At 46.2% G+C, this 25,706-nt stretch overlaps 1 protein-coding gene across 3 annotated transcripts; it reads right to left on the reverse strand.

Moving 5' to 3' along the window:
• Positions 1–15,343: 15,343 nt before the first annotated feature.
• Positions 15,344–19,477, reverse strand: LOC123443321 (WPP domain-associated protein-like). 3 transcript variants are annotated; one of them, XM_045119657.1, is made up of 6 exons: positions 19,344–19,477; positions 16,822–18,663; positions 16,398–16,524; positions 16,136–16,237; positions 15,941–15,980; positions 15,344–15,826 (listed from the first exon to the last, which is right to left on the reverse strand). In XM_045119657.1, the coding sequence occupies exons 2-6, from the start codon at positions 18,630–18,632 to the stop codon at positions 15,744–15,746; spliced, it is 2,163 nt and encodes a 720-aa protein (XP_044975592.1). In that variant the 5' UTR covers positions 18,633–18,663; positions 19,344–19,477; the 3' UTR covers positions 15,344–15,743. The 3 variants fall into 3 exon arrangements, with proteins under 3 accessions (XP_044975592.1, XP_044975593.1, XP_044975594.1); XM_045119658.1 differs by lacking the exon at positions 19,344–19,477 and adding an exon at positions 19,186–19,204; XM_045119659.1 differs by lacking the exon at positions 15,941–15,980 and having other exon boundaries at positions 19,344–19,473.
• Between the last annotated feature and the right edge of the window lie 6,229 nt (positions 19,478–25,706).

The following is a 25,706-nucleotide window of genomic DNA, read 5'->3' on the forward strand; positions in this document are numbered from 1 at the left end:
TTAGTTATGGATGTTTTTTTTTTGCTTAGAGTTGAGCGCTTACCTGAAGAATGTTTTGTGGATCATCTGAAAGTAATGATATGCAATAATTAACAAGCCAGTAGATGGCCTGAATCTATTTATATGCAATGAAATTTGTTCCAGATAACCCTCTGTTATTCTGCACTTTCCTTTTTTGAGGGTTTCTTACCACCAACTATGCTATATATGTCGCACGCCTGCCTAAACTGACTGCCTCTGGCTGCAAGCGAGTGATCACTGATATACCCATATGTGAACTCAGAGGGGATGTAGTCCTAAATTGAATTAAATTTAGTTTTTTTTTACAGATTTTTTTAAATGTAGTTCATGTTATGGTGTTTTCCTCTCTGCGTTCTGTTTGATGTAGCATGGAGGAAGGAATATTTTTGAATCTTTTTTTCTTAGTAAGTACTTTTTGCATCCTGAAAAACACGTGTATAATCTATGTGTTTATAAAAGCCAGAGGCGGCATGTAACTCACAACTCATGTTTTTTGTAGTCATTTTTCTAAGCCATGTGTGATGCTATCTAGTTTTTGGTACTTGATTATTTTAGTTTTCATGCATGTCCTCTAGATTATTCAGGTTCAGTAAATCTTTTTTCATTCTGGATATGGTTTAGTGTCGCTATGTTTTGCATTCAGGGTCAATCAAACATTAAAAAATTAGAGCCCTGTGATCTAGTTTCTCTGAATTTTGTTTTTGTCCCTGCACATACCTGAAGACTCGACATGTACCACAAGACGGGCCGCCTCCATGGATCTCCTTGACAGTCATCAAACGACATATCATCCATTTTTTTGCCCAACTCAAAAGTTGTTGTTTCTGCATCTCTAGGTCCTCCATTTGCACAGGTGAATTGTGTTGGTTGTCAACAAAGCCATACATGTTGCCTAAATCTTGAAAAAAAGGAACATTGGAACCTATCAGATATCCTTCTTTTCATCATTTCATCGTCTGTTTAAGTTTGACATTTTTTCTCTTTCCCCGTTTGTTTTTAATTTGTTACCACCCCCACCTCAAGTCTTGGTGTGTTGTTCAACGTGTAGTCATTTTCTAACACTTGAGCTGCCCCTGTTTTGCTGTAAATGTACAGAGGTTCACCCCGATCACTTGTTGGACCAATGTCAGTTCCATACGAGCATGTCTCTTGCCCCTGCACATGAGTTTGTACAAAGTTCATCTCTTTTTAGCTTTATCTTTTTTTATCTTTTTTTTTTGGTTTTGTTTTATGTGCCGCACCTGGGTATTGATTCTCTGAGAGCCTCCATTCAGGTCAATGTATCCCTTCAACAGTGTCACATAAGAGAAGTTTGGCTGTTTCATCAACATATTTTTTTTCTGTTAGTTTCCACACAACTTGCAAGGCATAAAAATTACGAAGCAAGTTTTAACCCCTCCTTCAACCTGCATGAATACAACTTCTTGGCTTCCAATACACATATCTTCTATATCCTCATTCACACTGCTATTAAACTGTAAAATTCAACGTTTTTCAGATACAGTATGAACTCAAGAACATATATTTCTGAGGAACAAGCAGCAAGCATTAAACCAGCAGATATGCAAGCATTAGGTACATTCAGATATCAGTATCTTAAGTTATTAGTTATCCTGCTACTCATTTCTTCAGTTTCAGTTTTTTAATTCATCATTAGTCTTAGATTTTAAGTAGGTGTCGTTTTCAGTGTAATCACCTATCAGTTCTGTCAGGTTACAGTAGGTGTCATTTTCAGGTCAGTTTCTTTAGTTATATACTCCCTCCGTCCCAAAATTCTTGTCTTAGGTTTGTATAGAAATGAATGTATCTAAATACTAAAACATGACTAGATACATTCATATCTACATAAATCCAAGACAAGAATTTTGGGATGGAGTGCGTATCATTTTAGTCTGACATTTAGTTCATTATGTCAGTTTTAGTTTCATTTTGTCCAGTAATCTCATTGATTACTCTTTATTTTTCAGTCCAGTTATTTCATTGATTAGTCTTTTTTTTTGTTTTTCGAGCAGGAGTTTGTCTATGTGTTTATCATTTTCTCGTTCAATCATGTTAGATGTCATTTTGTCTGTCATTCTAGTGTCTGAACCTGTAGGTGTCAAATTCAGTTTACAGTTTTTGTTTCAGTGTTAAGTGTCATTTTTTACTTTCGTCAGTTAATGTTCTTCATTTTTATGTTTTATTCATTTTTTTCAGTGCCTTGCGTAGTATTCAGTTTTTTCATCTCAGAAGTGTCATAAAATGCTCAGCCATATTTCCAGTCTATAGTTTTCAATTTCAGTCATCTTCATTGCAGGTTAGTTCATGGTTATGTTCAGTGTCATTTTCAGTCTTATTCAGGTTTCAGTCATCTGCAGCTTTCTTCTGCTCCTCTTTTTTTTTGGAAGATCCAGCATCGCTGGCATTCATTGATAATAGCAGGAAGCAACGGAAAACAACAAGGTGGTGAAGGTCCTAGGACCAGAAGATCCGAAGATCAAAGAAAAACAAAAAACAGCAGCCCTAAAAGCTGCATCACAACACTCCATACAAACCAAACTAGACAGCGCAACTCCGACTCCAATGGTGAACTACAAAGGAAACTAGGCAAGGTTGGCGTGACGGAGGATCACCGAACCAACCACCTGTCACGCGTCATCGTATACCACCGTCTCCCCACCATGGCTTTGACTTCGCAGCAACAAACAGTCGAGGCACACCCACGGACACGCCGGAGAAGCAGAGCCGACTACCATGACCAAGACCACACCTCTCACATTGCTCACCGCCGTCATCGTTGCCATAGGAGCCCCCGTACGCGTCCAGTCGTAGGAAGCACCAGAGGTATCAAAGTCTTCAAGACGACGCCCTAAAGAGGGGAACGACGTTGAAGACGACGCCATCGCCCGACCTTACAGCAGGATCTAGGCTTTCATCCGAAGAAATTGATCCAGGAGCAAAGGCTGTGAAATTCCCGACGATGCCTCGAAGGAGGATAAACGGCGCCCGTGGGCGCCGTCACCACCGGCCAAGCTTTCACCTGGGGCAGCCACTCCCACGCAGCAGGCCGAGGTCGACCCGTGCCTCCACCGGACTGCGCACCCCCCCGCACAGTAAGCACGCCAACGCTGTGCAGGGCCGCCAGCTAGCCTCCTCTACGACGAGCCTGCGGAGACCGGAACAGGTCCTGCACCCCGCATCAACCGCGGCCGGAGCCTCCATGCTCCACCAAACGACATTTGGGCACCTTCAACCGCCTAGCCGTCACCATGTGCCGCCCCACGCCAGATCCGCATAGCCCTCCGCTCGCCGCACTTCCCCGAGCCGGATCCGCCACCGACCGCTGCATCCGGCCACCAGCTCGCCAGATCCAGCGCACCACCTCCAAGTGCGCTCGCTGCAGCAGCGAGCCGCTTGCGCCCGCTCCGTCACACACCTCCCCTCCGCCTCGCGCTCCAGCGACTGCAGCAGATCCGCACAACCCCGCGTCGTCGGCTCCTGCCCGTGCCAGATCCACGCAGGATCGTAGCGCTGCACTGCCCGGCAGCAAAGCAGGCGGACCCCCCCCCCCCCCCCCCCGGGCGGGCCGGCGCACCAAGCCGTCGGCCCCCGACCAGCATCTTCCGCGCCCAACCGCATTTGAGCAGCCGAGATCTGGGCGGGATGCCCCCACAGCCCGAGCCTCCACAAAGAGCGCCGCCGCGGGCCAGCCGTGCGCCAACTCCGATGCCAACGAGCTGCAGCCCCACCGCCATCGACCCAGGCGGCCGCGCAGGCTCTCGCCTTTGCCTGAGAAGAGCATCCCGCCATGCCCATCCCCCGACCCGAGACCGATGAAAATGGCCCCGCCACCGCTGACGCCGCGCGGGCTTTGCCCGGCAACGCCATTCGGCAGTGGCGAGGGGAGGGGGGGAGGGAGAGGAGACTGGCGGCGGTGGCTAGGGTTTCCTCCCGAGCCGCTGCAGGAGTGGCACGGGAGTAGAGTACTTTCTAGTTTTTTCGACCAGACGTCTAGTATTTTTCTCCTGCTCCTCATTTCTTCAGTGTTAGGTTTGTTGTTTAGCAAATTTGTTCATACAGTTTTCCGTCTATATATATTTTCTCTCTCAGTTTCAGTGTTGTCTGCATTTTTCATTGTTTTACATGTTTTTCAGTCATCAGTCGTCTGTATTTTCAGTTATCTGTCATTATTTTCAGTCGGTCCATGATAATTCGGCGAGGAATAGGCGGACAGAATAGGAAGCTGATGCTCCTGCTGCTTTTCTCTTCTACTCATAGTACCTGCCTCGGCCACCATTGGCTTTGCGGCATTTGGTAGGGTTTCAGAAATTGCGTAAGTTTTCATCATCAGCCATTCTTTTAGTCTTACTTTTTTTGTCTTCTCGAGTATTCACTGAACATTGAGTGAAAGATCCCAAACTTTCTGCTCATTGGCTGACACGGCGACGCTATTTGGCGTACTATGCGATCAGGCCATGGTAGCGCAAGGAAGGATGTAGACGAAGCTAGCGGGAGATTTGCTTTTCCCTTGTTCGTTTTTTGACATTCCGTTGCTATATGGGAGTATTGTTCAGATTTGTCCTTTTTTTAGATAACATCACCGTAACTTGTCAGTATTAGTGCTATTCAAGTCATGATCCAGTCTGGACAAATTTAAAATTTATCTTTTGTGTTAGTTTTTTTTGCAGTTATGTAAAAGTGCCCGTATTTTCCTTTTGTTTAGATAATATTTCAAAATCTGACCAGGAGAAGTGCTAAGCTCGTCGTGGTTCAGATTTGGCATTTATCTTCAGTTTTCTTGTAGTAGTAATGTAGATGTAACGATTAACTCAGCAAGTCTCCCACACTAGTTTTCATGTTCAGTGATTTCATCAATTATTAGATTCTTTTTCATTTACTCAGGTTTCACTTTTTGCTTGGTTCATAGTGTGATTTTTATTGAGTTCTTATCTGCCAAGTAGAACAACAAGGACAACGTCAATGATCTATAGTCATCTATAATGATTTGTATTTCTATAGTCAGTGTTTGTCATTTTTGTCAGGTTAAAGTGAAGAAAGCCGGATGGTCATGTGCCAATGCTCTGTTTTATCTAGCTATGCTGGTAAAGATATCTACTCCTTGTTAGGAATAAGCAACTTGTATTCCCATGAGGCCATAGGCCGGTATATATATACATGTACAGGTGATGGACTATATGCAGGAAACCCCTTATATATTGGGATAAATACAAAAGGATACATGACTTATATTATAACTCTAACACCCCTCCTCAAACTCATGGTGGATGAACAACACTGAGTTTGGAGAGATAAAAGTCATGTTGTGCTCTAGTCTGGGCCTTCGTCAGGAAATCCGCCAACTGTAACTCGGAAGGTACATACTGAAGAGCAACAACCTGATCCTGCACAGCAGCGCGCACATAGAAAGCATCAACACCAATATGCTTGGTGAGCTCATGTTTCACAGGATCGCGCGCAATGCTAATAGCACATGTACTGTCAGATAAGAGCAGAGTCGGTGTAGTGACAGAAACATCAAAATCCTGAAGTAACCACCGTAACCAAGTCACCTCTGCCGTCAAAAGAGCCATCGCTCGCAACTCAGCCTCTGCACTCGAACGGAAAACTGCAATATGTTTCTTCGTCTTCCAGGCAATGAGAGAACCACCAAGAAAAACACAGTAAGCAGAAAGTGAACGGCGATCTGAAGGATCACTAGCCCACGTAGCATCTGAATAGGCCTGAAGCTGTAAAGAACCGGCATGAGGAAAGAGTAGACGGTGAGAGATCGTGCCTCGAAGATATCGGAGAACACGGAGGAGATGACTATAGTAAACCGATGTGGGTGCAGAGATGAACTGACTCAGAATATGAACCGGATAAGAGATATCCGGACGAGTGACAGCTAGATAAACAAGGCTGCCAACTAGATGGCGATAACGCGTCGGGTCAGGTAGGGGATCGCCATCAGTAGCAGAGAGGTGAACATTGAGCTCCATAGGAGTCTCAACAATGCGCTCATCAGTAAGAGCAGCACGAGCAAGAAGATCCCCTATCGGACAACCGGATTGGGACGGACTTGCAGCGTGACTGCACCATTAACCTGTCGCAATTCATCGAGCCCTCAAACCTGGAAGATCTTGACGCGCCATTCAATGAGGATGAGATTTGGCAAGCCATCAAAAGCATGCCGTCCCGCAAGGCGCCCGGCCCCGACGGCTTCACTGCGGAGTTCCTCCGATCCTGCTGGCAGATCATCAAGCATGACCTCCGATGCGTCTTCGACCAGATTTACGCGCTGCGTGGACGAGGGTTTAGCTGCCTTAACCAGGCGTTGATCACGCTCCTCCCCAAGCGCGCCGAGGCCACTGGCCTGGGTGATTATAGGCCCGTAAGCCTAATTCACATCGTCGCCAAGGTCCTGGCCAAGCTGCTTTCGATCCGCCTAGCCCCCAGGCTCAACAACCTCGTCAGCAACGTCCAAAACGCGTTCATCCCCGGGCGAAGTCTTCATGACAACTTCATCCTAGTGCGTCAATCCGCACGGCTATTGCATCAGCTGGGTGCCCCTCGCGTGCTGCTGAAACTTGACTTGGCACGGGCTTTCGACTCCGTCTCGTGGCCCTTCCTATTCGAGGTGCTGCGATGCCATGGCTTCGGCAACCGCTTCCTTGGTTGGATCGCCCTTCTCCTGTCGTCGGCCAACACCAAGGTTCTCCTCAACGGCAACCCTGGACCAGCGATTTGGCATCGCCGTGGACTGCGCCAAGGTGATCCAGTCTCCCCGCAGCTCTTCGTCCTTGCTGTGGATACGTTGGGCATCCCGCTCACGCTGCGTCGCCCCACGGCTGCCCAACTGCAACCCGTCGTCGATAAGGTCGCTGGGAAGCTGCCCTCCTGGAAGGCCTGGCTAATGAACAAAGCCGGCCGCCTTGCTTTCGCCAAGGCTGTCTTGAGCGCGATCCCCATTCATCAGCTCCTTGTGCTTGCGCCGCCAAAGAAGACCATCAAACTCTTGGAGAAGATTGAGAGAGGATTTCTCTGGGCTGGCCGCGCCGAGGCCCATGGAGGCAATTATCATGTCAACTGGCGGCACGTCTGCCGGCCTATCCAGTTTGGGGGCCTCGGAGTCCACGACCTCGAGCGCACTGGCCTCGCCCTTCGCATGCGGTGGCAGTGGCTTAGCCGAGTCGATGCTGGCAGGGCCTGGAGCGGCCTTGACCTGCACTTCGCGCCCGAGGAGCGCGCGCTCTTCTTCGCCTCTACCACCATGGCTATCGGCAATGGCCATCGCGCCCTGTTCTCGGAGGACCGATGGATCAACGGACATGCAATCCGAGAGATCGCGCCTCTCCTTTTTGATCTCATCCCTAAAGGGCGTCGCAAGTCAAGAACTGTTGCGGACGGCCTTCACGCGAACCAATGGGCCGCGGACATCCACGGCATGATTGGCATCCCGGAGATTGGAGAATACCTGCGCCTGTGGCACATGCTCGCCGAAACCGTCCTCACTGACGCACCAGACAACATTCGCTGGAAGTGGCCCGCGAGCGGCGAGTACTCCGCCAAGTCCGCATACCTCGCCACTTTTCAAGGCTCCGCGAGATGCCAAGCTTGGAAACTTACCTGGAAGTGCTGGGCACCGCCTCGGGTGCGCTTCTTCCACTGGCTTGCCAACCTCGATCGATGCTGGACGGCCGACCGCCTCGCGAGGCGCAACCTGCCGCACCCACAGCGCTGCCCTCTTTGCGATCAGGCTCCGGAGACGATTCATCATCTTCTCCTGGAATGCCCTTTCAGCCGCGAAGTGTGGCACGAGATCCTCTCATGGCTGCGCCTCTCTTGCCCGCTGCCCAACAACGATGCCACTCTACACGACTGGTGGTGCTCTGCACGACACGACACCCCTAGGCCTATGCACAAGGGATTGGCTTCCGTTGCTTTGCTCGTCCCTTGGATGATTTGGAAGCATCGCAACAGATGCGTGTTTGAGGGTGCAACACCGTCGGTTACCTCCCTGGCGGCTACGATTAAGGAAGAGGCCGGCCTCTGGGCCAGAGCGGGCGCCTTGGGGCTCCGGGCCATCTTGCCACAAACATGGGATGTCCACTAGTGTGCATGTGTTCACCTTGTAAATATGCCTCCTAGGAGGATTGTACCAAACCCCTTCTTTTCAATACAATGAACCGCAAAAGTCTTTTGCGTTTTCTCCAAAAAAGTAAGAGCAGCACGAGCAAGAAGATCCTGGATGTACTTTTCCTGGGATATAAAGAAGCCATCAGAGGTAGAAGAGACTTCAATCCCAAGAAAGTAGCGAAGAGGTCCAAGATCAGACATAAGGAACTGCTCACTAAGGCGGGACTTGACAAAGGCAATATACTCGGGGTCATCCCCAGTGATGACCATGTCATCAACATAGAGAAGAAGAAGAGTCCGACCACGAGGAGAAAGGTGAATAAACAATGCTGGATCATGAACACTGGGTGAAAAAACAACGGCAGTCACCACAGAGGCAAAACGCTCAAACCAGGCGCGTGGGGCTTGCTTAAGGCCATAGAGAGAGCGACGAAGACGACATACCATGCCATCAGGAACAAAATACCCAGGTGGTGGCTGCATGTACACCTCCTCACGCAGCTCACCATTAAGAAAAACATTCTTAACATCAAGCTGAGAGATAGACCAGTGGCGTGTAGAGGCCACGACAAGAAGTGTACGAACTGTGGTCATATGAGCCACATGAGCAAAAGTCTCGTCATAATCACGACCATGCTCCTGCTGAAAACTACGAGCCAGAAGACGAGCTTTGTGACGCTCAAGAGAACCATCGGAGCGAGTCTTAACCTTGTAGACCCACTTACAAGTGATGGGGCGGACTCCGGGAGGAAGGGAAACAAGATCCCACGTACCAGTGCGTTCAAGAGCAGCAATCTCCTCTGCCATCGCAAACTGCCATTCAGGATGAACAACAGCCTGATGATAAGTAGTCGGCTCAAGAACGGCAGCACCAGCGGTGGAAAATCCAAAGCGATCAACAGGCGGACGAGGACGAGAACGCAAGCCATAAGTAGGCTGAGACGAGGATGACGAGACATCCACAGAACGTGAACGACGAGTGTAACACTGAGGAAAAGATGGAACAATGGAAGAAGGAATCGCCAAGATAGAATCGGGGAGTGGCGACAAAGAAGTGACCGGAGATGAAGGTGTAGAATCTGGTGACATGCTAGACGAGGAGACCGTGGAAGATGGAGGCGACAAATCGACTGGAGGTGGAGAAGCAGAGGGAGCGGAACGAAGAGGCAAAGGTTCGACGGGTGTGATAGGTGTGTCAGGAAAAGTGAGAAAAGAGATATCCTCCACTGAAAAAATCGAGGAAGATGGGCGTGGGTAGAAGGGACGAGACTCATCAAAAGTCACATCCCGAGAGATACGCATCCGACGACCGATAGGATCCCAACAACGATAGCCCTTATGCTCATCACTATAGCCTAAGAAGACACACTCAACAGACTGAGCGGCCAGTTTGGTGCGTTCGCGGGGGGCAAGAAGAACATAGCAAACACAACCAAACAAGCGAAGCATCGAATAATCGAGAGAGCGATCAGAAAGACGCTCGAAAGGAACACCGCCCTGTAGAGCAGCGGAAGGCTGGAAATTGATGAGATAGATGAGGTGGAGACGGCCTCAACCCAAAAATGAGGCGAGAGAGAGGCAACAATCATCAATGCACGAGCCGTCTCAAGAAGATGACGATGCTTGCGCTCAGCCATGCCATTTTGAGCGTGAGCACCAGGACAAGAGAATTGAGAGAGAGAGAGTCCCTTGCTCAGCAAGAACACCACGCAACATCTTAGAGATATACTCGCCAGCGGAGTCAGCACGGAACACACGAATGGGAGAAGAGAACTGAGTATGAACCATGGCAGCAAAACGCTTATAAATGGACAACACCTCACTACGAGAAGTCATGAAATAAAGCCATGTGTAACGAGAGAAGTCATCTATGAAAATAATATAGTATTTATGACCCCCTTTCGAAGCGAAAGGAGCCGGACCCCATACATCGAAATGAACTAAATCAAAAGGACGCTTAGACACTGACTCACTATGTGGATATGGTAACTGAATCTGCTTGCCACGACAACCCTGACACTCTAAAGAGGCATCTCCTGAGACAGACCCCAGAAGACCTCGACGAACTAACGACGACAAACGAGAACCACACAGATGACCAAGTTGATGATGCCACTGTTGGAAGGAACCAGTAGCCGAGGCGACCAAAGCGGAAGAACTGGCGATAGAGTGGGCAGCGGAAGGAACATGAAGCCAGTCCAACTCCCAAAGACCCTCAGAATCACGGCGGCGAGGACCAACCCCAACCAGAGTGTGCGTGCGACGGTCCTGGACAAAACAAGAGTCAAGGTCAAGGATGACACGACAACCAGAATTAGCAAGTTGACCAGCGGAAAACAGATTTATGGTAAATCGAGGAACATGAGCAACATCAGGAACAGAATAAGGAGTGGTAAGAGTGCCTCTACTAACGACAGTAAGGGGAGTACCATCAGCGGTGAGGACATGAACAGGAGAATCAAGCGATCGAAGAGAGGACAGAGTGGAAGAATTAGAAGTCATATGAAAGGAAGCTCCAGAGTCCAGAACCCATGGGGATGTACCTGACTGTGTAGAAGGTGGTTGCTCAGTGCGGGAAGCCCCAGTCACAGAACCAGGAGTACCCGTCGAGGAAGAACCTGAAGCAGCGAGCAGACGCTTAAGTCTCAGAATATCCTGCTCAGTCAAAGCGATGGCTGAAGCTGTCGAGGTAGATGACGAAGTCTCTGTAGATGATGATCGCGCCTTGCGCAAGTGTTTCTTCTTCGTGTAGCAGTGGGACTCAATATGACCATCATTGTTGCAATAGCCACAATGTGGACGGGGGCGACCTGAGCCTCCAGAAGGAGTGGGCAAGAGCGGCGGAGCACTCGAGCGAGAATGTGTCGGTGCAGCAGGTGGCGTAGAAGGAGACCGAGCAGCAAGCACCGAGGGAACCTCCAGCAAACCAGCACCACGTAAGCGAGTCTCCTCAGCACGAATCTCAGAAAGCGCCTCCATGAGAGAAATACGGCCACAAGCAAACAACTGAGCACACCGGGGCTCAAACTCCTTACGGAGCCGAGAGAGGAACTCGTAGACGCGATGAAACTCCAAGTTGGCCTGGACAGCCCGGCAACAGGGGCAAGTACGACAACCAGCAGTGCGGAGAGAATCGAGCTGGCGCCAGATAGCAAAACTCTGTGCATAGAAGTCATCAACAGTAGAGTCACCCTGCTGAAGAGCATGCTCCTGATGAATCACAGAGAGGTATAAGGCATCACCAGAGGGCTGATAGCGCTGACGAAGACGGGTCCACATCTCAGATACAGTAGGAAGGCCCAGAAACTCAGAAGCAAACTGAGGCAGAACACTAGCAGTGAGAACAGCTGCAGCACGGGCATCATCATCAAGCCACTGGGTGTAAACTGTCAGAGCACCACGATACACCTGAAGAGCCTCCTCATAAGCCAAGACATTCTCATCATAAGCACTCACAGCGGCCTCATCAGCAAGCTTAGCCGCATCCTTTGCGATCTGAGAAGCATCCGCAGGAAGAGCCGGTGGGGTCGGCGGAGTGGGAGCCACGGGAGGAACTGGACATGGCGGACAGCAGACCTTGCCAGAAAGAACACCCCATAGACGGATGCCACGAATGTGAATGCGCATGAAGCCAATGAACTCGGTATAGTTAGTGCCATCAAAGATCACTGGACAACGAGAAACAGCAACGTAGCCGGGTGCAACAGTTTTTTATTTATTTATTTTTTATCACGTCGAGACAGAAGAATCTGGCGAAATCCGACGAAGTCAGCAGCCGGAGGTCGACGAGATCGGGAGCTGGTGGCCACGGGAGCTAGCAGGCAGTAGTTTTAGGGTGTGGTTGGAGGGATATGCTAGGGTGGTTGTGGGTATCCCCAACCAGGTGGCTGGGATAGCCCTTTTTTTTGTTTGGTTGGAAGGGTAGGGTTATCCCTTTTTTTTGTTTGGTTGGGAGGATGGGATCCTACCGCGTCGGCCTCCTCCCGCGCCGGCCGCCTCCCCCCGCGCCGGCCGCCTCCTCCCGCGCCGACCGCGCCTCCCGTGCCTCCCGCGTCGGCCGCCTCCCGCGCCGGCCGTCCCAGAGTGGTTGCCACCGCTCGCCTGTTTTTGGCGGTTGGGCACATCCCTTTTTTTGGAAAATATTCCCAGCATCTGGTTGACTCTATCTCTCCTCACCCCAGATCCAAACGCATGGCAACCACAGAAAAAAGTGGTTATCCCTGTCCCTGGAAGGATATCCCTCCAACCAAACACACCCTTAGAGAACCAGTGGAGACCCAGGTGCTGGGAGCCGAGCCGGATGAGCTGCGTGGTTTGACTCCAGATCGGGATGTAATCCAGCGGGGCAAGAGCCGGCTGGTTTGACTCCAGATCGGGACGAAGTCCAACAGCGGTGACCGAGTAAGCAATGGGTACGGGAACCACCAGGAAGCCTCGATCAGGAGCAACGCGGCCAGGAGCAGATTAGGGGTAGCCTCAATCTGGAGCAACACGGCCAGGAGCGTCTTCGGCCAGGAGCGGATCAGGCGTCGGTAGCGGGATTCAGGCAGCCAGGCGCAACGCGGCCGGGAGTGCGGCGTTGACGCGAGCGGCAGCCTCAGACGCCAGATGCAGACGAGACGGATGGCGACTGCGGAGGAGACGAGATTGGATCGGAGCACGAGTTGCGCGTGCAAGAAAAACCTTAAGGCTCTAATACCATGTTAGGAATAAGCAACTTGTATTTCCATGAGGCCATAGGCTGGTATATATATACATGTACAGGTGATGGACTATATGCAGGAAACCCCTTGTATATTGGGATAAATACAAAAGGACACATGACTTATATTATAACTCTAACACTCCCATCATATTTTGTTAGCCTCGGTTAACAGATTTGTAGTGTTCTTTTCAGATTTTCAGATTTTTTTTAGCCGATGCTTCAGTGAGTAGTGTCTCATGGTTGCTTAGTACTCCTCCGTTTCTAAATATAAGTGTTTCTAAATATAAGTCTTTTTAGAGATTTCACCAAGGGACTACTACCTCCTTCCCAAAATAACTGTCTTAACTTTGTACTAACTCTAATACAAAGTTGTACTAAGATTGAGACATTTATTTTGGGACGGAGGGAGTACATATGAAGCAAAATGAGTGAATCTACATTATAAAGTACGTCTATACATCCGTATGTAGTCCTCTAGTGAAATTTCTAAAAAGATTTATATTTAGGAACGGAGGGAGTACTTTTTTCTTAGTTAGTGATTGCTTAGTCCTTTTTCTTCTTTGTTACAAATTGATGCAAAGATTCTCCTCGTAGGCCTTTCTTGTTTTTCAGTACCTTCCTATATACAACGATTAATATCTCCAGGGGAGGGGAGGGGGATGAGTACCTCACTTGGGGCGAAGACAGTACAAGGGGCTGCGATCTGGACCGCAAGCAACATCACATGCAGTTGCATCCATGTCTCTCCCGCCGCCGTCACGCCTCCACATATTTCTTTTTTTTGTTACACGTGTGAGTCCTCTACCTCAAGACTTCGTTGGGTTATGTTTTTATCCGTGATCACCATGGACGTTGTGTGCTGGCATGCAATGAACGTTTTGAAGGGGTAACATCACCTGAACTTGCTGAAGCAGTGACCATTTGGCATGCCTTGACATTTTCCAGAGATAATGGTCACAGGTTTGTGCTTCTTAATTCTGATTGTCTCTCTGTGACTTTCAACGCATTCATTCTGATGCCCTGGTTCGATCTTTGTTGGGCTTGGTGATAGATGATATAAAGTCTCTGGTGGCTGACCTTCATAGCTGTATCTTCAAGCATTTTCATCGTGATTTGAATGTAGCTGCACATCTATTAGCTCACAATAGTGAACATTCAGTTTGTAATATTTCTGTTGATGTAATCCCGGATACACTTAACGTAGCTGAACATCTATTAGCTCACAAGTAAAGAAGGATGTTATGTGTATGTGTGTAAATTTTTAGGATGAAATATCTTAAAATACGATCTGCAATCTTTTTTTAAAAAAATCATGTCCTGGGATGATGAATAGTATGATGTGTTAAAAAGTTCCAGATTTCTCTTTTGTGTACAGACATCATTTTAATGTATTTTTTTCTGAAAATTTACGCCCTCACTTATCTCTGTATTTTTCTTTAATTTTTAAAATGTAAGAATATGAATTTTCATGAATTTTGAATTTTTCTTTTGAAAGCATTCATGAAGCTCGGTCTCCAAAAGCAATTTCCGGCCTAAAATGTCTTAGAGAAGTGAACGGAGGGAGTACCTTGATTTCTACAGCAAGGTTGATGTTAACATTAACCAACTGATGTGTATGTGCACAGTTTCAGTTTATAAGTCCGGCACGTGTATCTAGGTCGTCAATTTGACCAACTTAATGAGAGGCATATATTACAAAAAATATATCATTAGAAATTTTAGATGTTCTATTTTTTAATGATATAATTTTTATGTTAAATAATATATTTTATATAAGTCAAATTGACGATCTAAGTACACGCGCATACTTTATAAACTGTGATGGAGGAAGTATTAATAGAAGATTTGTTTTACCTTTTCTGTGGATTTCTTCAGTATTGAGCAACGGGCCGACGAGTGAGTTGTAATCAACGCAAACTGTAAGAAATTGATAGATTTCTTAAGAAAGGGTACAATTCCAATCAACAATGCAAACTGTAAGTCGTCCTCCTATGAAGCCCTTGAAATTGATAAATTTTTAGGCTACAATAACAATCGACAACGCAAACAAGCCGCGTGGGCGAGGCCTGCACATCCATAACGTCAGCCAAACACGTGGCGACGACCGATGCCGGGGAGAGGGATGTTCTCTCTCCAAGGCACACTCATCAGGCACTGAACAAGGCAGCGTTAGACAACAGCATCTCACCACATATCACAATTATATTTCGACGAGAAAACAGCCAACTGTGGATTTCTGAGATAAGAGCCAACTCAGATCATTTCCTCGAACACAAATGCCTCATCATATTTGATATTACCACCCCAGGTTTAATATCATCAATACAAGATTTGTTTTAGCTATATGTTCCTTGTCCGCAAATTTCTTCAGTATCGATTTACTTGTAATTAAAATTTATTAATTGCTGACGAAAGATAAATGGATGTGTTCAACAAAAAAAGAAAGATAAATGGGTAATCTTAGAATTCAGATCATAGATGCCACCGTGTATATCAAGATTAAAAAAAAAAGCAGCAGAGTCTGTAGATTACTGAGACAACATCAAATTCAGATGTCAAGCTCTTACATAAACCGAATGAAAATTTGGTCACAAGCACTCCACAACCGTTGTTACTGGTCACTCAAGTCTCACTTTTGCAGATCAGCAGGTGACACAACCCCATACATCAGAATGTAGCTCAGAGACACGCACAAGGAAGGACTAGCCATGGTTTGGGTGGGTCAGTTGCAAGGTGCTCAAAGACTAGCAAAATCTACTGCCTACGGAGGGGAACAAGCTATTCTGCACTACACAGCCCTTGGTTTCTACAGCAAGGGCTGCATCAACCGCCTAAAAAAGTTACCGCAGATCGTCTGAAGTGCACCTTCTGGCCAATAAGACCAAATTCTGCTGTTAACATGTCACCAGCTGATGTAAATGTGCATAAGGCATTTTACTTTGCTGTGCTTATGTGTTTCTTGATCATGTTCAAGGTCTCCATAACCTGTGAAAGCAACACTACAATTAATACCCGACAGGAAAATAAGAACCAAAATTTGTAAGTGTGCAAGAAAATCATGCTGTCCTGATGTATGTCAGCAATTCCTAGCACACTAGCCTGATATGGAGCAGTACGCAATCCTAGACATGCCCTCAAACTTGCATGCAAAGAGCAAATCCATTAATGAAGAAACAAACCAGTAAAATCTGATTGGAATTTCTGTTAACGTCTATGTTACATCAAAATTTTCTTTCTAGCAAATCATCTTGGTCAACATCAAAGAGAGATGGACTATGGACTATCGAGACTTACTCCAGTATAGTGTTGCAAAACTGGAGAATAGTGGTCGAGCGCAATATAGATTTTTGCAAGAAGATCCGTTAAGGCCTCAACCTCATCACCAAGTAAATCCACCTGCAGAAAATTTCAGAAATCACAGCTCATTACATCACTCGCCTCCCACTTTAGGGCATTATCAAGGTTATAGGCTTGTTTCATTTTGTAGGCAAAGCAATATAAATGGAGCAGAAGAAATAAAGTATTGTTAGTCGTTAGGATCTGAAATTTTGTTTACCTCGAGCTCAGCCTTTTGAAGATTAGAGCCTCTTGTCTCAGATATCTCCTTGTATCGCAATGCCTTCCTTCTCAAAAGATTGCCTTCTTTCATGAGGTGTTTACATTGGTCTTTCAGTAAACAGAACCTGTGAAAGAAAAGAACACCATCCTTATTCACCGAAATACAACATGGAATAGTCATAAGTACTATTAACTACTCCCTCTGTTCCTAAATATAAGTCTTTTTAGAGATTTCACTACGGACTACATACGGAGCAGAATCTCTAAAAAAACTTATATTTAGGAACAGAGGGAGTATGAAGGTAATCATATGGCAAGATTGTTTAAGATATTAAGATAAAAACTAATTATCATCAAATAATCTAGTTTTCACAAAAATAAATAAATACCCCCAGTACTGAATGCAATGCAAATACAAGCACCTTGATTCACTGTGCTGAACTTTGTTTGCAATGATAGCTTGTTGATCTGTAACAAGATTCTCAAACTCTCTCATGGATTCAACAAGACTTGTCATGTGTTCTTTGAACTCCTTTTCTTTATAAATGGTTGATGTGAATATTTTCTCCTTCTCTTCGATGACTTTACATAAATAATGATTTTGTTTCTCCACCTCCTTCAGAGAGTCTGTAGCATTTCTAAATCTGTCATGGAACTCGCTCATATTGATCTCATTTTGACGTACATGCTGCAGAGCTTGCTCCACTCTGCCGACAATCATATCAAACTCCTTGTTCTTTTCAGATATACAGGAGTCTTGCTTTTCCACTTTGACTTTAAGTAAATCAAGTTGATGGGATAATAAATCCATATGACCCTTCATTGCTCCCAATTCAATCTGACACTCCTCTTTTTCTCTCACTACTTTACTGAAAGAGTCAACAGCTCGCTTCAGATTCTCAATCTCCTGCTTTTGTATAGTCGATGCCGCTTCAGAGCAGCTCTTTTCCTCATTGTACTTCAACAATGTAGAGTTGAGGTTTAACACTGCTTCTGCTACAGCTTCATTCTGAATAACTGAGCAAATGTCTTGCTTCATGTTATGCTCCATCTCATTACCATGCAACCGTATTTCTATTTCGTTAACGAACTCTCTTAGTACAATCATCTCTATCTCTTCTCTAATCATGGTTGCCATCCTGGCTTCTTCAATATCAGACTCTAACATTCCAATTTTCTTTGCATGATCTGCCTCTATGGATGCAATGTGTGATGCCTGTGTAGGAAAAGCACACACTTCTACTTGATTATTAGTGGCAGCACCTTGTATTTGCTGGATTTCAGAATCTAAAACATTTTTCTTGTCTTGTTGGCCAGCAAATGTTTCTGCCTTGACGCCAGAAGTGGTTCTCTTATTATTCTCCATGAGAAGGCCATCCAATCTTGTCATAACTTCCCCAATTTTCTTTCTAATCTGCTCGAATTCTTTGTTATTCCGTAAATGCCATGGGTTGGATCCTTCTTTGTTTAGCAGGTTTCGCTTGAGTGCAAATATCTCTTCTGTCTTCATTTCCACGACTTTATCATGCATCCTTTTCATAGTATTCATCTCTTTATTAAAATGGGCTATCAAAGCATCCCTATCCAAGTGCTTCAAACATGACGCATCAGCGAAAGCCGCATCAGGAGAGGCTCCAGCACTTTCAACCTTTGCAGAACCATTTCTGGAGGAATGTTCATTGTCTCTAAGTTTACTCACATCATCTGCACCATCAAAGTTATACTGGGACCCCGAAAGACCCCACTCAGAATTCAAGAGTGACTTGGAAATGGCATGAAGCTGTTGGCGGATACTATAAACTTCATCATATTTTCTATCCCGACCCCCAGACAAACTTAGGCTGCCATTTCCAAGCTGCATCAGCTTTTGATTCAGCAACCTTATCTCTTCATCCTTGGAAGCAAGCTGCTGACCTATTTCTTGTTCGGCATCTTTTACAAACCCTTTGATGACAGAGTACGTCACGAATGTTGAGATATCAACCATGGTATTTACATCATCCCACAAGGAGTCCATCTCATCCACGATGATTAACTCATTTCCTTCCGAAGAAGTTTCATCCTGAACAGTGGCGCTTCCATTGGTATCACTTACTGGCACATCCAAGCTCTCTTCACCGTGAACACTGGCACTTCCGTTGGTGTCCCTGAGTGGCACACTCAAGCTCTGTTCAGCTTGAACAGTGGCACTTCCATTGGTGCCACTGATTGGCACATCCAAGATCTCTGCCATGTTTGCTAGGTTGGAATTTGGAGGCACGCCACTGCAGAAATGGAAAGACACAAAATAAGGATATTGCAGCAACTGACTGCAGCTGTAATTAGAACAGAGTTCACTTTAACAACAGAATGATTTCTAAGCAAAGACCTAGCTTTATCAATCAACCAACCAGCAAGGCTTACAAATTTCTGGAACCAATCAGTCATAATGCACGGTTACCTATTTCTTATATAGAGACAAAAAACAAATAGAGGAGGATAATGACAGAAGCAACAGTATAGTCCAAATACTCTACATGCTACACCTGACTACATGCTAACCAAGAAAGGGACATGGATTAAGATCCAAAGGAGAGCGGAGATAAATTAATCCTAATAAGTCAAACATGGTAATAGAACGAGAAACGACTGAAACAACTGTACTAATCAAGACCTAACCACCAACCACCGAGATTAATCAGCTCGGGGACTAGACGAACTCGGAAGGAATCTACCAGCCTATACTCGAATCATGGGGAAAATATGGAAACGAGACCGAAAAAGTCTCAGCGAGAAGAGCTACGCACCACCAAGGACAGAAACTAACAAGGAAACAGATGAAGAAAATGGCAAGAAATCTAGAGAACACGGCCAGAAGGCAACTACTGCGACAATCCCCGCAAGAGATATAACAACTAATGCGACAATCAGCTGATGATTTTCGCAATCGTACAGGGAATCATACCTTTCCTGCCGCGGTGCCGCCGCCGTTGTGGGTGCGGGGAAAAGCGGCCGCCTTTCCTCCCCTTTTCCGCCGCCGCCGCTGAAGTGGTGCGCTCCCCGTGTGCTGTCGACTCTAGTGGGAAGCGACTACACAACTGCTACTTCTCGGTTCGGCCCATAGCCTAAGCCCTAGTAGCCCATTTCGTTATAAGCCCAACCCATAGCACATTACCGCATCCACTAATTCCGTCACGTCTATGGCCTAATTTTCTTTTCAAACAATGAAATATGGAGATGATGAGGTGTTAGAGCATGTGGTATCGAAAACCCCGAACCTTTTTTAGGGTTTGAGTGAAGCCGCGGCGCATGGGCGGTCGGGAGATCATCGCGGTGCTAAGGGACTCTCCTCCGGCAAAACCTGTTGGTCTTGGCTGGCCTCCTCCGTAGCGATGGCACGACTTGACCGAGGTGCAGATAGAAGGGTGGATACGCATGAGGAGTTAGGACGGAGCCATGTGAGGGATACGTTTGAGATGCTGCAAAACCTCAACCTCACGAAGGTGGAGCAGATGATAGCCATGATGGATGATCTTGACGATTCTGATGAAGCAGAAAAGTTCTCCATTGCGCGGAAGGTGATGTCGATCGCTGACTTCCATATCCAGACGATCAGCAATGCACTACGGCCTGCATGTGGAAATCCGTAGGCACTAACCTTCAAGGCCCAAGGGGAAAATATCTTTGTGGCAAGCACGAACTTGAAATCAGATGTAGATCGTATATGGGATAGCTCGTCATGAATGACTCGGAAACATGTTCTGGTTCTGGGTACTTTCCATTGGAGTATGAGGCCACATGAGGTAAAATTTGACAAGCTTCCGATCTGGATCCGTTTTCATGATCTTCCTTTTAACTAGTTGAACCATGAGAGAGCAACAACGTGGTGGCACAGGTCGGCGACTTCGTCAAACTTGATTTATCTCGTACTAACAACGGTTGGGGGGCAGAGTATAAGGGCAAAGGTGTGGATTAATGCGTATGAACCAATATGCAGGGTAGTCCAGCTTAACTCTTTGCGAAGGAAAATGATAGATAAGTATAGTATCCTGTATGAGCGGCTACCCTACTTTTGTTTTGCGTGTGGCAAGTTGGGATATAAGATTCTCACTGCCTAGACCCATTACCAAGCAAGGAAAATGGGTCTTGGGAATATGATGCACGTATTAGGCTCCCAAAACTAAAAAAGAAAGTACCCCAAGTGCAATCTACTATGCAGCAAGGCAAACTGCAGCGGGATCAACCTGTTGGGGGAGAGAAGCAAACTTCAGAGAATATAGGAAAGACAAAGGGTACAGACAACCGGAGTCCGGTTATTGTACCCAGAAGTAATGTTAGGCAAAATAGTAATTCTATGTTTCAGTTCAATACAAATCATTTCGGTACTTATGTTGAAAAACTAAGGAAACCAAGCAGTGCACTGATCATAGCTAAGGAGCAAGGCGCTGGGGTGTCAATCCTAACTCGGTCGGGTCAGGGGATTCCCTAGGCATTAAGCGGAACACAATACATACTCTCCAAGCTAGGTTGGTGACTTGCCATGTGACCCAAAGAAAATGAAGCCTCTGCATTTTAATGATGAAACAGTGGAAGGAGGACATTCTGAACTCGCAGCGTGTGGTGATTAGCGTTGGTGGGAACAATGAATACCATGTTGTGGAATTGTTAGGGGCTTAGGAACCCCGAGACAATTCGAGAGTTGCATGATATAGTGCAACGTGAAGGGTCCACCTTATTCTTCTTGATTGGAACAAAGATTAAGGTTAAAAAAATGTAGAGGTATGACTCAAAAACTTGGTTTCCAGGATTGTGTCATAGTCGACAGTGACGGGCTCAATGGGGGACTTTTTCTTTTCTATACAAAGGATGTGCTGGTGTCACTAAATTCTCGATTTGAATCACACATTGATGTTACAGTTACAAATGTGGGAACTGACCAACAAGTTTGGAGGTTTACGGGTTTCTATGGGAAATCGCACCGAAGTGAGAGATCAAGCAGTTGGACTTTACTTAACTCGTTGCATGGGCAAAGTGACTTGTCATGGGTTTGTGGAGGATATTTTAATGAAATCCTGGACAATACGGAATACTTTGGTGCAAATGAATGACCAGAGTGGCAAATGCAGGGCTTCCGTGAAACCGTTGATGTTTGCAATCTTCGGGACATGGGGTATACCGGTGTACCCTACACTTGGGATAATAAACAAGATGGGTATGCAAATATCAAGGTCCGCCTAGATAGAACTATGGCGTCACCAAGTCTGCTGTAAATTTATTTAAACTCTGTAGTTAGGCATACTCCCTTGCCTAAATCTGATCATGTGATGTTGCTTATGAAACTACTGAAACATGGTCATATTGATCAATCTCCCCAATGTATCTTTCGGTATGAGAACACATGGTGCAGAGAGGATAGCTATGTGGATACTTTCATGAAGGAATGGCAAGGGTCATGGATTCCTTGGGCATGATCCAGTGCACGTTGAGTGTTTGGAGTGTAGAAAATTTCGGGTCCATTTGTCGATAACTTAAGAAGGCGAGGCAGATGTATGAACAAGAGAGGGCTTCAGCCTTGTTCAGAGGCAGCTGGAGGCCAGAAAAGTTGCTTGCGGACAAGATCTTTGATCTTATATCGAGGAGAAAATCATGGCAAAGCAACACTCTCGAGTTGATTGGTTGAAAGAAGGAGACAGGAACACGGGGTTCTTCCACGCCAAAGCAAAAATTCGTCGAAGACAAAACAAAATCTTTGTCGTGAAGAATCATGAGGGTGTTCTTTGTGATCAAAAGGCGGATGTTAATGCTATCGTCTAGTACTTTTATGAAGACGTGTTCACGTCTCAAGCACAGGTTGATGTTGAGGCTCTCACTCGTGTTGTTCGAACAAGATTAACAAGTCAAGTGATTGTTATGCTTTGCCGAGAGTTTAAGGATATTGAAATTGAAAAGGCTTTGTGTTCAATGGGGTCGTCTAAAGCCTCAGATGTGGATGGCTTCATCGCCGAGTTTTATTAGCGTCATTGGAGTTTTATTAAGGATGATATGACAAGCGCAGTGCTGGACTTCCTAAACGGCGGGGATTTACCGATCGTTCTTAACCATATTGTTATAGTCTTGATCCCTAGGGTAAAATCACCGTCAGACGTATCTGAATTTAGACCTATCGTGTTGTGTAATGTGCTTTTATAAGATCTGTTCAAAGGTTTTGGCTAACCATCTACGCTTAGTTATTGATGAGATCATCTCAGAGGAGCAGAGTGCGTTTGTTCATGACAGACCTATTACAGACAATGTGATGGTGGCCTATGAGAGTGTTCACTCTATGAAATGGAAGAAGGGGAAAGTTGCACTTGTAGATGCAAAGCTTGACATGATGAAAGCATGTGATAGAGTTGATTGGGTTTATCTCAAAGGTATCAAGCAGAAATTGGGATTTGCTGATCAATGGATCAAGCTGATCATGCAGTGCGTCACTTTAGTTAGTATGGAGATCAATGTAAATGGTGAGCTACTCTAGTTGTTTACCCCTACTAGGGGTTTCTGTCAGGGTGACCCCTGATGAGTGGTATTTTTACACTCATTTCATCCATGTTTAAACTGAGATATTTCATTAAAACAGAGATATTCTCTCTGATGTTGCCACTAATGACTAATGAATGCAAAGGATTATTGGAAATATGCCCTAGAGGCAATAATAAATTGGTTATTATTATATTTCCTTGTTCATAATAATCGTTTATTATCCATGCTAGAATTGTATTGATTGGAAACTCAAATACATGTGTGGATACATAGACAACACACTGTCCCTAGTGAGCCTCTAGTTGACTAGCTCGTTGACCAAAGATGGTAGACTAGCTCGTTGACCAAAGATGGTAAAGGTTTCCTGGCCATAGACAAGTGTTGTCACTTGATAACGAGATCACATCATTAGGAGAATGATGTGATGGACACAACCCAAACTATGAACGTAGCATATGATCATGTCAGTTTATTGCTACTGTTTTCTGCATGTCAATGTATCTGTTCCTATGACCATGAGATCATGCAACTCCTGGACACCGGAGGAATACCTCGTGTGTATAAAATGTCGCAACGTTACTGGGTGACTATAAAGGTGCTCTACAGGTATCTCTGAAGGTGTCTGTTGGGTTGGCATGGATCAAGACTGGGATATGTCACTCTGTGTGACAGAGAGGTATCTCGGGGCCCACTCGGTAATACAACATCACAATAAGCCTTGCATGCAATATGACTAAGGAGTTAGTCACGGGATATTGTATTACGGAACGAGTAAAGAGATTTGCCGGGTAACGAGATTGACCTAGGTATGGAGATACCGACGATCGAATCTCGGGCAAGTAACATACCCATGGACAAAGGGAACTACATACGTGATTGATTGAATTCTTGACATCGTGGTTTGGCCGATAATGATCTTCGTAGGATATGTAGGAACCAATATGGGCATCCAGGTCCCGCTATTGGTTATTGACCATAGAGGTGTCTCGGTCATGTCTGCATAGTTCTCAAACCCGCACGGTCTGCACACTTAACATTCAATGACGCTAGAGTAGTATTGGGATATGTATGTTGGTGACTGAATGTTGTTCGTAGTCCCGGATAAGATCCCAGACGTCATAGGAGCTCCAGAATGGTCCGGAGGTAAATATTTATATATGGGAAGTCCTATTTCGGCTACCGGAAAAGTTTTGGGTTTTATCGGTATTGTACCGGGAAGCTTCTAGAAGGTTCCAGAAGGTTCCAAAGGGTTCCGGAGGAGTCTGGAAGGGTCCCTCCAGCCCCTAGGACGTGCATGGGATGTAAGGGGGCGTCCAAGCCTTGTTGGGACATCCCCCAAGGGCCCATGCGGTTGGGAGGGAAGAGTCCCTAAAGGGGAAGGCACCTCCTGGTGCCTTGGGGAGGGAGGAAATCTCCCTAGGCCCACGCCCCTCCTTGGAGGAGGGGATAGGGCTGCGACCCAACCCTCCTCCTAGCCTCCTATATATAGTGGGGGAGAGGGAGGGGCTGAACACATCAATTCCCACACCCCGGTGGCAGCCCTACCTCTCCCATAACTCCGTTTTCTCCTCAGATCGGTTTCGACAGCGCTTGGCGAAGCCCTGCTGGCACTGCTCCACCATCATCTCCACCATGCCATTGTGCTGGTTGAGATCCCATCTACTTATCCTTCCTCTCTTGCTGGATCAAGAAGGAGGAGATGTCATCGAGCCATATGTGTTCTGAACGCGGAGGTGCTGTCCGTTCGGCGCTAGATCGGGAAGGATCGTGATGAGATCGCGGGACGGGCTGCGATTTGGATCGCGAAGATGTTCCACTACATCAACCGCGTTATATACGCTTCCGCTTAGATATCTACAAGGGTATGTAGATGCACTCTCCCCTATCGTAGGTGGTCATCATCACGGATAGATCTTGTGTGCGCGTAGGATTTTTTTTTTGTTTCCCATGCGACGTTCCCCAACAAGGATTCCACAAATCCTCTCTTTGATATTTTCGACAGGAAATGGGCTAAAAAGGAAATAAATCATGTGGGAGAAAAGAAATAAAGGAGATTGGAGAAGAAACAAATCACCAGTAGGCGTCAGGAGGCAACCAGAGCCAAAGACGGTGTTCCATGCGAGCGCACGCGCTTGCATGAGCGGTTCTTTGGCGTGGTAACCAAGGCGGATCGTCCACCTTAACAACTTTTATAAAGGGGACCCAGTCGAAATGCCAACAGAACGAACAACAGAGGAGCGTGGAGCACAATCAGAACCTCATCAACGTCATCTCCATCCACAAACCCTAGCCGCCACCATCTTCATCTCCATAGCCATCTCCACCACCATAGTGCTCTCTCATCTAGTTCATACTTGTATTCGTCCATCGCACAAGGCATCTATTGTAAGACATATTGCAATCAATTGATCCCAAGATGTGTTCTTCAATTATTTCTTCTCGCGATCTGATCTTGATGTGTGAGTAGTCTGCTAAGGTATGGGGTGAGGCATGAGCCTTGCAACCCTAGGTATTTGGTAAAGGGATCAATGGAAGTCTTTGACATAACGTCTCGTATGTGTAAAATAAAAGTGTTTCATGAACTATATGTTGTCTTGTCTGCGATCTTCATCCCTACAAGTACCCATGATCATGGAGGTTGAGCACCAGTGAGGCTAGGAGCAAGATGACCATGAAGTCTTACATCGAACACCTGTGACAGTAAGGTTCAATAGGGTAACATGGATCATAACCTTGGAGATTCATGAGGTGCAGTGTGGGGTAACACCGCGAGACAGATAGGGCCTTCAGTAGGACAAATGATTCT

Source organism: Hordeum vulgare, chromosome 3H (assembly GCF_904849725.1).
Source record: "Hordeum vulgare subsp. vulgare chromosome 3H, MorexV3_pseudomolecules_assembly, whole genome shotgun sequence".
Lineage (NCBI taxonomy): Eukaryota > Viridiplantae > Streptophyta > Magnoliopsida > Poales > Poaceae > Hordeum > Hordeum vulgare.